This window comes from Berghia stephanieae, chromosome 5 (assembly GCF_034508935.2).
Source record: "Berghia stephanieae isolate SIO BIC M18660-M18661 chromosome 5, UCSD_Bste_1.3, whole genome shotgun sequence".
Classification (NCBI taxonomy): domain Eukaryota; kingdom Metazoa; phylum Mollusca; class Gastropoda; order Nudibranchia; family Aeolidiidae; genus Berghia; species Berghia stephanieae.
The window spans coordinates 78,920,564-78,933,683 of NC_088364.1; the positions used below are offsets into that span (position 1 = coordinate 78,920,564).

Genomic DNA, 13,120 nt, shown 5'->3' on the forward strand with positions numbered 1-13,120 from the left:
TATTTCTATATTCTTATGGTAAATCGACTGACAACAACAAGATAGTTCATATCTTGTGTGAATGCCTCCCCCCCCCCCCCCCCCACATACAACACTTTTACAAACAAAGTTTTCATGGAAGCTAAACACGATTTAAATGGTTTCTCTTACTAAAGATTGGGTACTTCGATGGTCAAAGTAACACCGAGGAATAATATCTATCCTTTTTAGTACAATATTCAGTTGATCGACTATTTAGCAATATCTTTATCTACCATTTTCATGATTTTTCCCGTCATACCTACCCAACAGAAAACTTGATTTTACACACTCAAACAATAAGTACATAGCCTACTCAACACAGTTCCTTTAAATTTTTTTTTTACACCAAGCCAGTAATTGTGCGACTATGTGGTCTGACACTCGATTTCGGATCGGAGGGTCCTGGGTTCGAGCCTCGCTCGGCGCATAGTTGAGACCCTGGAAAAGGCTCTTTACTCACATTCTCTCACCGTACTCAGGTGTAAAATGAGTATCTGGCCGTTAACAGCGTTGTCTCTGTCCGAAAAAAAATTATAATATCGCCTTACAGGCGTCATGTCTTGTCCTAAATGTCAAATGTTGCTGTTGGACAGGGACCCCTTGTAAAGCGTTTTGAGCACGTTTAGTGGATATTGCGCTATATAAAAGATCAATTAAATAAATTCTATTTTCATAAAATGCGACATGAGGACCATTCCCTGGAGTGCCATTGACTTCACTCAGCTCTTTGTTGTTTTTACCCAGCCATTTGTTGTTTGAGTAGTTTTTACTAAATTGTATCAATCAGACGACAAATGGTCAAGGTTACAAACGGTTTTGTGTGTTGGTACGTCAATCCGGCTGGCGGAATGTTGTGAGTAAATTACCTAAACGCAGAGCATCAATATTAGCCTACCGAACATCATTTTTATTTTTGAAGCAACACCATTCAAGTATCGATACCAAAAGATACAAATGGCGGCAGTCTCCCCGCGCCGGAATGTCGGGAAGGATTAAAAATGGAGAAAAAGGCTTTATGGTAGTAAGCGCATGCGCAGCTATTCCAATAATATTAAAACGAGAATTACTCCCCCTTTTTCCACGAATCCTCTCCTACTGCCACAATGACGCCAATAATTAACTTAATAATTAACACAGATATCAAATTCTATGTTCACGTTGATAAAAGCAAGTGGTTTATTTTTCTCATTCAACAAATTAAATAATGGGAGGCCTTCCGAAAGCTTCTACATCCCCAGTATTCTTGTTTTTTATAATGTTCTAGTAGGGGCAAGGGGAAAACTTTCTTTCTAGATCTCAATCAAATTTTAGCCAAATTCCCAAATTCTCATATTTAAACGTTCCATTTAAGTGATCACTATATTTTTTAAAAAAAAAGAAAATCTACCTTGAACCCGATCACACAAATCATGCTGCCGAAAAAAGAATATATTATAACATTTCCTTGTCTCTGGAATGGTCGGGTAGCAAACGCAAAGCCAAGCAATATTGTTTGGCAGGCATTAGGCTAATGACATTTGTTGTCGGAAAAGGCTATTCGGACCCGGGTCTGAATTGCTTCCCGTGGCAATTCGGACCCGAGTCTGAATTGCTTCCCGTGGCAATTCGGACCCAAGTCTGAATTGCTTCCCGTGGCAATTCGGACTCGAGTCTAAACTGAATAGAACTCCGTGGCTAACCAGGGTCGAGTCTGAATAACTCCATGGCTCTTCGATTCGGAATGCTGCAATGCAATGCGCCCGAATGATGAACTTATCATTAGTATCATTAGTGAATCTCTCATGTACTATTCCGTTTGCAGCTATAGAAACCGTATTGGTCTTCCTGAACACACGCACACTCATGAGTATCTCTAATTAATTAAAAACAGAATAATCACACACACACACACACCCAACAATCATTTCCACAATCCAAGAGCCGGCGGCTTTTTCTCTTTGATCTCATATTACCATGTTCTTCCCTGCGTCCAGCGCCTCGGTCGTTTGTGGGTTACCCCCCCCCCCCCCCCCCCCCCCCCACCAATACCATTACCAGTTGATCATTTTCTTTCCGTATTCAACCAGTGTTTATTTTATTTAGGTACCTAGTCCAGTATTATCTAATAATATTAGTATTAGACAGTACTCTGCCCCTACCCCAGTGGCGGGGCTCTATTGCATGCATGGCTTGCTGCCAAGAATCGCCTCTATTTTTATATCTAGAAATAAAACAGCATATTTTTTTAATTAAAAAAGAATTAAGACACTGCCTTTTGTCAAAGCCCGACCTATACTGCCTTTTAAATTAAACGCCCAATGCCCAAAGTCATATTGCACTTTTTCGCGGCCGCCAATGGCAAATTATATAATGTAGAGATATGTCATTCATGTATCTTTTGCAACATGCTCATGGCAAATCAAATAAATCTTCCAATCATTACACAAAGACACTCCTTTTTCTATGCGAGGGCAAATTGATTGTTAACGTTAACAATTGCGACTACAATTGTTATCTCCCAAAGACAACGATTATTTAGATCTATGTTTTGTTTTTTAAGGAGCTTGCAACACATTTACATATCAGCGCCAGTAAAAATGGAGAAATTGGATAGCAAAAAGTTCTAGAATTACAATTAAAAAGTACTCAAGAAAAAGTAAGACAAAGGGGAATAATAGATCACCGCTTTTGAAGGCAGTCACCTTCGGGAGTTCTAAAACGTGACTTGCTCGCTCACTCGCCCTCCTACCGACTGACAACTGACACTGACAACTGAGAACGAGCAGCTTCCCCCCCCCCCCCCCCCCCCCCCCCCACCCTACTACGCTTCACTTTCGCCCCAGTTCCACTTCCGACACTTCCTGTGATTGCGCAGGCGCATTGTGGCAGGAGTCCGAATTGCCACGGGAAGCAATTCAGACTCGGGTCCGAATTGCCACTTCGTTTGTTGTCGCTCTGTTACTGTTAGATCGAAAATCGGTTAAACCGAAATTCATGGGACTTGGTGTTCCATTTCGGTTTAAACATATTTAGGTTTAGGCATATATATTGCAAATTATAATAAAATTGTTGTATTGAACAAGGTCATACGCGCTTTAGCTTTTCCCTAGGCTTAGCATGTGGGATCATAATATGCAATATTTTGCGCATGGATATTTTCCAATGTCCTGAATAATACATGAGAAGTTCAATGCAAGCAATGAAAGTCCTTTTTATTAGGGATAGCCAAGGCAAACATCAACTTTATTTAATGGGATTTAATTATGCTTATTGTGTACAATACAGCAAGTCTTTCATTAATGTGGTTCTTTCAATGTTATAATTGGAGTGATATGCTGCCTTCTCACTTGACAGAAAATGAACAAAATATTAGAGTTTAACGAAAGTTTCTGTGAATCTATGGTAAAATCACAATCTTGGATTTTCCAGATTTTAGAAACTGACATTGTCCACTGTGCATTACGTTATATTATGAAGATAGATTATCAGGAAATGCCAGAGCCATCTTTTATTATGGTCATCAAGACGTCTGCATATTGCACACACAGACTCTCTCTCTCTCTCTCTCTCTCTCTCTCTCTCTCTCTCTCTCTCTCTCTCTCTCTCTCTCTCTCTCTCTCTCTCTTTCTCTTCCCTCTCTCCCCTCTCTCTCTCTCTACCCCCACCCTCCCCACTCATATTCAATTATTCTCTCTTTACAAATGGGACTCTTGACAGTTGGGACTGAGTGATGCAAATATGCTGATGAGTTCAGTTTCATAATATAATAATTAAAGGATCCATAATTAAATCATAATTGTATAAATACTACGTGAATATACCTCTCACATCATAGGGATTTCTTTCTCATAACAAAGGATGGTGTTAGACAGTGCCTAAGAGTGTGATCTAAGTAGATTTTGCTGTTCTTCACTATTCCTGCGAGTAATAATGAATGGACCAATCAGATTGTCAGATTTGTTTGTCACCATTAGGCCACTATGTTACAAGAATCAACGCACGATGTGTTGTCTAAACACTTGTTTCCATAATTAAAATTTTTAGATACAGATATATTCACAAGCTATAAGCTCTTAGACTTTTTTTTTATGTTATCTATTAATTGTACAAAAATGTTGCAATTAGTTCACTGTTAAAGTTTGACTGGACTCCATGACATGTATCACACACTTTCAAGGTAGAGGCAACTTTTTAAAATTTTCATAAGTAGACTTTCAAATCTGATAATTCCCTGATTTTTTTTGTTGTATTTTTTTTTTATATTAAGATAAAAAACAAACTGATAGAATTCCGATTTTTTTGTACATAACTTTCTACTTATCCGTTTTTTGTTTATTCTATCCTTTGCAGAGTATTTTAATCTTTACATCATTGTTTGAGAGTCAATTGTGACTTGAAAAAGAGCTAGAAATAAGATGGCAACCAATATAGAAGGTAATGTGACAAAACTCAGATGATTTTTAGTCATCTTCATTTTCAGATTAGATACTGATAACGAATACTTCATTCATTCCTAAGGAAATAAGATTTAGCAAAAGTGAAATTTATTGGGGAATGAATAATCTTATTGCTTATAGAATATCGTTTTTACATGAACTTATAAGGCAATGTATGTAATATTACTATCTGGATATGAATTGTATAAAAAAAATCATTATCGATTATGAAATCCTATAAAATATGTTTTAGAATGGGTCTTTATATGAGAAAAAAAAAGTAATCTTTTTAAAAATCATTGCATTTGAAAGACTAGAAATAGAAATGTACTTGTTATTGTAATGCTAATTATAAACCTTGATGGCGATGGGCCACTTGTATTTCTGGTATGTTAAACAAAAGATAGCTTGCTGCACCTTCTTGCACATCATATAAGGTAATGAGCGCACTTGTAATAGCTTGACAACTTGTCAAGGATGGTTATTTACTTAGATTCTACTTGCATCAAAATGGACTCAACTGGTAAAAGTTTTGTATGAGGCAACATTTTTTATTTGATTTTATAAAATAAAATTGGACCATTTAGTTACGTTTTCTCAATTTCTATCCTGCCTTTTAAAAAAATCATTTTATGTTTTCGATTTATTTGTGGGTTCACCATTATTTTATTTTTTTGTCTTAATCTCAAGGAAAAGTCAAAGGAAGAGAATTTTTACCGTTGTCTGGATTACCGAAAGGAACCCTACAAGGTTTGTGGGTATAATTTTCTATTTTCATGGAAATTTGATAGATTGTAATTTGTAAATTGTTGTAATTTTCAGTCATTCTATGTCACGTAGTTACATTTCAGATAAATTTTTTGATTTTTATTTAATCTGACATCTTTCAAATTTTATTTATCTTTACCCTAAATTTTCCTTTATTATGAGCATAAACCATTATCCTTAAAACATAGAATGCCTATATTTAATAGGGGATTAGTTGCTTCATGTAAATTACATAAGCAGATGAAGACCAAATATTTGAAAATTGTGATTTTCTTTGATTTGTTAGTGGTTGCAATGTAAGTTATGGGTTTAACTTGGATAGAGTGAGGATGTCATGGTGGTAGTCGTAGTAGTGGTAGTGATGATGTGGTGGTCATAATAATAATAGTAGTAGTAGTAATAGTAGTAGTAGTGGTAGTAGTAGTAGTAGTGGTAATAGTGGTAGTATTAGTAGTGGTAGTAGTTGTAGTAGTAGTAGTAGTAGTAGTAGTAGTAGTAGTAGTAGTAGTAGTAGTAGTAGTAGTAGTAGTAGTAAAGATGATGATGTTGTGGTGGTTGTTGTAGTAGTAGCGTTAGTGATGATTGTGTTGTGGTTGTTTGTTGTAGCAGTAATGGTAGTGATGATGATGTGTTGGTGATGGCTGTAGTAATTGTGGTAGTGATGATGATGTGGTGCTTTTGGTTGCAGTAGAAGTGATCGTGATGATGATATGTGGGTGGTGGTAGTGGGTATAGAGCAGTGGTAGTGATGTGATCTGGTGGTGGTTATCATGGTTGTGTTAGTGAATATGATATGATTATCGTAGGAATGGTAGTAATGATGGTGTGTGGGTGGTGATTAAGTAATTGTGGCAGTGATGATGAATGCAGTTGCAGTGGTAGTTAATGTCGATTGTTGTAATAGTTGTGTTAGTGAAGATGATGTTTTGGCAGTGGTTGTAGCAGTAGTGATAGTGATGATGATTATGTGGTGGTGGTAGTTGTTGTAGTGATGATTTTGTGTGATTTTTGTATAATTATTAATAGTTCTAGCGATTATGGCGTGGTGGAGGTGGTGGTTGCAGTAGTGGTAGTGATAGTAATGATGACGTGATGGTGATGGTTGTAGTATTAGAGGTAGGGATGATGATGTGGTAGTGGCTCCAAAATTGATTGTAGTCATGATAATGATGTGCTGGTGGTGGTTGTAGAAGTAGTGGTGGTAGTGATGAAGATGTAGTGTCACTGGTGGTGAGGATAAAGATGAAGGAGGTGGGAGCTGTTGCATTGAAGATGATTCTGTGGTGTTTGTGATGACACTTGAAGTGGTGGAGGCTTTCCTTGGACCTATAAGACCACTCCAGAATTTGACAGAAGCTGCCGGTAGTCCTGAACTTATTTGATCCTGAGCTGAATCTTTCCTGGTGAATAATAATAATAATAATACTGATGATGATAATAATAATGAAAATAATAATAATAATAATAATAATAATAATACAGATAATGACATGGATGTTGGATTTATATTTTACTTATAATGTTGCTAGTGTATACTTTTGAGAACACAAGATCCTAAGTATTTTTTATATATTTTTATTTTCCAGTCATTCCAGAATGTGAAATTGAGCCAGAGAATGGAGAGAGTCTAGAACTTCTTGACATGGAGTGTGACAAAAATCCTGGTCACTTAAATTTCATTTCACCATCTGAGTTCACTCTCGCCCATGTTCCGCAAGATTATCAGAGAGAAAAAACACTGGATTATATCAAATATTGGTCAGATTTAACAGTTCGTGTTGTTGTGCGTTTCACAAGTTATTCCCGACCCGATACTTTTGCGGACAGTAATTGTGCTTACCCATTCATTAAATTCAAGGGTAGTTCTCGTAAGCCAAGATATGGAACTGGGACCATCGTTTCAGTTTGGCCTGAGAGTAATTCATGGGATGATTTTTACAAAATTCCTCCAGAAATTGAGAATTTAGTGGAGTCTTGTCCTTGTCGACTTTGTAAAACTTCAGGTGATCCCCAAAAGGAATTTTGGACCATTAAAGTTCAGACAGCAACTCATGTTATCTTTGATGATTCAGAGGCAGAATGTGCTACCTTTGAATGCTTTTATGACTCAGAAATTGATAAAGACCAAAATGTGAAGAAATTCTATGGATTTAAAATACTCGATACCGATTATACAGAAGAAGAAAGATGGCGCCTTGACTTTGTTGAAGTCGCTTGTGTTACCCATGACAGGGAATTGGCTGAACTGTTAGACAAACTAGCAGTTGAGAATTGTCCACGACGAAGTGGTGTATTAAATGGTGAGAATAATCTTGGAGTAATGATATCTCATCCGCATGGACTGAGTAAAAAAATCACTATCGGCAATTTTCTTCATGTTACAATTCCTGTTAATAATATAAGGCCTCATGACCGACTAAATAAGTTGCAATATTTTAGTGAGTGGACAGTCTGCAGGCTGCCATTATTTCCATGGTGGAAAACTCTTTCTGGAGACAATCAGATATTTGATCTAGAAGAAGAAAGAATATTTAATGATTTGTTGAATACTGACATGGATTTATTCAGCAATCCTGGGTATGATGGCGATAAAGAAACAATGATGTGGCTCAGTCAGTGCAACACCAGAGTCAAGAAATTTGAGTTTCCTGTTCAGGCGGGAGCTTTGTATTTGCTTCCCAAAGGTATAAGATACATCTTGCCTAAAGAGGCTGAATATGTTCGGCGATATCATTCCTTGTGTTCTCCATGGTTTATGTTACCTCCTGGAACCAAGTTTTACTTACCAAATGGCTCCAGCATAATGTTCCCATCTGAAGCAGAGTTTACTTCCTATGTTGTGGATAATGAAGTTTCCTATGTTACTTATAATGTTGGAACATGTCCTGGGAGTAGTGGTGCGGGTATTATTCAAGATGTTGGCGTTAGAATGGTTGCCATATTCAATCATTATGGGTCACTTTCTGGTGCCAATAGGAGTGGAGTGCAGTATTATAATGGATATGAAACCAGTAAACCACTTAAATGGATGAGGTAGGTTTGAAAACTTTTAAAAAGTTATTTTTGGTGGAAATCATTCATTTCAACAATTTGGCATTTTTACATAAAAAGCAATTCTCTCATTTATCTCAATAAACTCTAATAAGATTTTTGGGGCCAAAATCAAATTTAATACTGCAATGAAAACACCCAATTAACAAATTCATCATAATTATGATGTCATGTAGTTAAACTCTTGGAAATCCACATGCATAAACTGCGTCGGGTTGGAATCTGACTCTAAATTGGACAGCAACTTATTGTTAGTGCCCTCCTGCAGAGGTATTGACAAATTAGAGAAGTGTGTATCCATTCCATCCAGAGTACGATTTACACATTGTGTATACCCAGTTCTCTGAAAGACTTGCTACTCACTGTGCTGAGTCATGAGAAGGGTAATTTACTTACATTTTGTCATCTCACAGGTGTAAAAGGAGTAGCAACATGGCCTTTAGTGTAACTGTTGTTTGGGACCCCTTGTAGAGTGCTTTTATTGCGCAATAAAAATGGTCACTTTTTAAAAGTAAAACTTATTCCAGACAATTTATTTCTCCCTTTTCTTGTTTAGCCTTTGCTTTGACGACTTGCTTTGTCTTATCATCTCTCAACTGGTTGGGTGGGGTTCCTGACCTCCCATAGTGGGCAGGGAGGTACATACTGTGTCTTCTATCCCCCTATGAATGTTTTCCAACATGCTTTCTGTCTTTGTCTTGGAATGAGATTACTTGGTTTTGTCCTGACCCTGGCTGGATACCCTGGCTGGGAGGGAAAAAGTCAAATGTATCGTTAGTTTTGGGAGATGATATTATTTCCCTTGTAAATCATTTCTCTGTTATGCATTGTATTATGTTTATTTTACATATTATATTATATGATTTGTAAACATTTGAATGTATTCCTCTTAGTAGAGACATGTGCTTGTGTCTGGATGAGACTTTTAGGTGATCTCAAACTAAAGTACACTGATAGTGTGCTCTTGAATCTACATCTGTTCCTTATTTGAACAAATTCCCCTTTGTCTTACCTTTTCTTGGATTCTTTAATTGTAATTCTAGAACTTGTTACTATCCCAATTTCTTCCTTTTTACTGGCGCTGATATGACCTTAATGCGTTGCAAGCGCCTTAAAACCCACAAAAACAAAAACAAACCTCTCAACTGGGATGCCTAGTTTACAAATGATTAATGGGGTAAATTGTTTAGAACCCCAGATATGTTTGTCTTGGCCCATGGAGCGATAATTTCTTCTACTTCCCCGGATGACTAAATACAAACTTTTATAATTAAAATTTAATTCTTATTAAAATTTGAGTTAAACTGTCCTTGAGCAGTTCAAGGATGTAAATGACAATATGGTATTCATTAAATAAATCAATACAGATGAGTGTTTATTTTTAAGAAAATAAAGCTTTAGAAATTAGAGCTAAATTAATTTGACTTCCTCTTCTTAAAAAAAAATTTAGATAAATTTTGCAACGGGGTCAAAATATTGCAATACAAAATTTAGCCTGTTGCACTCTATTTTTTATTAAACAGTTGGCATTTATAGCTTTATAATGGTTAATGGACCCATTTATTGTTTTCAGTAATTCTTCCTAGAATTTCCTTTCAAATTTGAACGGTTATGATTCCAACTGAAATGAGTGAGATTTATTGAAAATTCCTACTTTCAAAGATAAAGGCGAGCATTGCCTATCACATGACTTATATATAAAAATAGCTTTAAAAAAATATATTTAACAAGTGCCACCACTTCCTTTCATTATTTTTTACAAGCAATAAAATTGCTATCCCATTCATCCGACATGTACTACTCTGATGTCCCCTATACTATAACAATTTTATCATTTCTTTTTCTTTTAAAGCCAAGAATCTTTGCGAGACTTTTTGAAAAGGTTGAGTCAAGGAGAACAGAGAGGAGAAGCAAGTGCCTACTAGTTGAATTAAACAGAAGTGTTATTACTATTTCTTTTTTTTTTTTTCTTCACGACATTATATTATTGCATTTGTAATAGCTTAATACTACAGATACAAATAATGATTTGAATTTATTGACTGAGGGCTTTTAGCCTAATCATCTTATTGGACGCCTCAGCTGCTTTTCTATTTTTTTTGTTTTGGGACTTTTGCTATGGATGCTAAGGTCAGAAGATCCTCTTTGATTTTAGTTTTGATGATTTTGGAATCATTTTAGGATTCTAAAATGCAGCACAGAAATCTCGAACAACTCTGGATTGGACATTTTTGTACGAGATTTCTGTGTTTTTTAGTTTTCCATGATGAGTATTTTACAAAGAATATGAAGAAGAATGCGAGGTTTGTATGGCACTGGTATGTAGCTATTAATTGTTGGTTTGGTGTGTTCAATAACTATAATTCAAGAATACAAAGTCAGAGCGTGTCATTGCTGATTACACACCCATTACGACGTCATTACCTAGGATTATGGCACCTAATCCTTATCAATCCTCACTTATCTCCCTTGCACCTCTTCTCTCACTCAGTCCTCCCCACCTCTAATCATTTGGATGATTTTACGTATCAGGAACAGCTTCAGCCTTGTCTCGAGGGCCTTCCTTGTGGTACTGGGAGAGCTCCATTAATCAAAAAATGTTTCAATTAAAGAGTGTTTCAAATGGTATAAGTCAATATTATATATAATTGGTCATGATTTTTCTCTCTGTGTTTTGTATATATCATTATTATACATTATCCAGATCTTGCATAGTGTAGGATAAACTGCCCTTAGAGTTAGAGGATAACTTGGGCTTAGCAGTTTGCCTTATTATTGATGTTATTGCTATTGTATTATTATTATCATCATCATCATAATCGTCATCATCATCATCATCATCATCATCATCATCATCATCATCATCATCATTATTATTATTATTATTATTATTATTATTATTATTATTATTATTATTATTATTATTATTATTATCATTTTCATTATTATTATTATTATTATTATTATTATTATTATTATTATTATTATTATTGTTGTTGTTACTGTGGTGGTGGTGGTGGTCGTGGTGGTGGGTGCTGGGAGATGGTGGTGGTTGTTGTTGTTAATTGTTATTATTATTGCGAATGTTCTGATTACTGAATCAGATAGTAAAATGTCTTACCTAAGAGATTTCAATACGAAGTGGATATTGATCAGTACTGACGAACATAACAGGTCCTGGCCTTTAATGTATTTTATTACAAATTGACAGTTTAATTAAAAAGAAATGAATCATTACATCCGTGACTGTATTGATTGATGATTGGAAATCAAAATTGTTATGTTTAACTGAGGTTATGCTAGAGTCTCACGGGGACATCAATCTTGAGATTGACTATTATACCCGATTAGGTGCATTTTATCATTAATCCCATAAACAGGGGTATGGCTATTTATATACAGCACTCATTTATTTTTAATAGGGTTTTGTTTTAAACATGTTAATCCTCATAACAAGTTGAAAAGGTTGATTCGTAACATTTAAAGAAACCAAAACAGTTACAAAGTACTGTTTATAACTGCATTTTCTGACCATAGTAATGATAGATTTGACTCGATATGGGAGATTAGATAGATTAACAAAAAGAAAAGAAAAAAAAGCATACATGAAAAAATGAAACAAACCTTAAAACCAAAGACGAAATTATAAGTAAGACCGAACTGAACGAAAGATAAACCATTCAAAACAAATAAACAAGCAAAACTAAATTGAACAAAAATTAAACCAAACGAAAAACAATCACATTATTGAGGAATCAGAATGTGTATAGTGTAGATTTGATTCTCTGGTGTTTTAAAAGTCTGATTATGTTTTTTAATGTCACTGACACTGGCATTTTAAGAATTAAATGTGACCTCAATTTAGTAATGCAATGTCGAGGTGATGAAAATGACAAAAAGTGGATTTATTATTTAAGTGATATTATTTAGTTATAAGTGATCAGATATCACAAACTTTTCGGTGTCAGCACTTGAAGAGATTATATTGTTCGCCTCAATAAACTACATGGTCTAACATATTATATTTGAATTTAACTTCACGTTTCATATTTATTTTGTACTACATATTTTTAGCGCCAAGTCCATAATACAACAATGTTAAATCTAGTCCATAATTGTGTTTGGTTATTAGACCTACAAATATGTGCATGTCTGTTTCCTGTTTCACATAACGCATCCATTTACAATAAATTAAATTATAAATTAATTAAATACAATTTTTGTTGGTGTTATTGTTGTTTTTGTTATAATAGTTACTATTTATTGGTGGTCGATGGGCGCTCATAGAAGTTGTAAAACCGTCTTTGTACCTATTTACCTTCTGATCCATGTGGGCATCTCGGTTTTGTCCTTCTATCCCGATTAGGATCCTTCTTTGGGAGGAAGGCATCTCTATGAAGCATGGCATGTTGTTTTTGAGAGAGAGAGGGAGAAAGAGAGAGAGACAGAGAGAGAGAGAGAAGGGAGGGCGGGGGGGGGGGGGGGGGGGGGGGTGAGATTATTATATTTGATTTTGTTCTTTTATACTTTGGATACTGATCTGACATTATCGCTGGGGGATTTGCGAGGTTTTGATGGCCTATCCAGTCCACATTCCTAATACCAGATGCCAAAACGATCAGTGCTACGTGTATGTTTGGCTTCCTTTAGGTCTTGGACTTTGGAAAGTTGAGTTGACTTTGAAACATCCATTCAAGTCTGAAGATAATCCTTTCACCTGTACTTTAAAAAAAAATCTTTTTTTTTTTCTTTTTTTTATGAACCAAATGATATATGCATCTATTATGAATGAATATAATCTCACCCAGCCTTGGAGCTAAAGGAATATATATATATATGGTTCCGGGATTAGCCACTGCCACAGC

The 13,120-nt window shown here is 35.5% G+C and overlaps 1 protein-coding gene across 1 annotated transcript; it reads left to right on the top strand.

The window, feature by feature from the left end:
* The first annotated feature begins 1,100 nt into the window (after window positions 1–1,100).
* On the top strand, window positions 1,101–12,594 carry LOC144973667 (uncharacterized). Its single transcript, XM_078916400.1, has 5 exons — window positions 1,101–1,188; window positions 4,351–4,434; window positions 5,127–5,186; window positions 6,791–8,237; window positions 10,108–12,594. Exons 2-5 carry the CDS (start codon window positions 4,416–4,418, stop codon window positions 10,178–10,180), a joined length of 1,599 nt encoding a protein of 532 aa, XP_078772526.1. The 5' UTR covers window positions 1,101–1,188; window positions 4,351–4,415; the 3' UTR covers window positions 10,181–12,594.
* The last annotated feature ends 526 nt before the right edge of the window (window positions 12,595–13,120 follow it).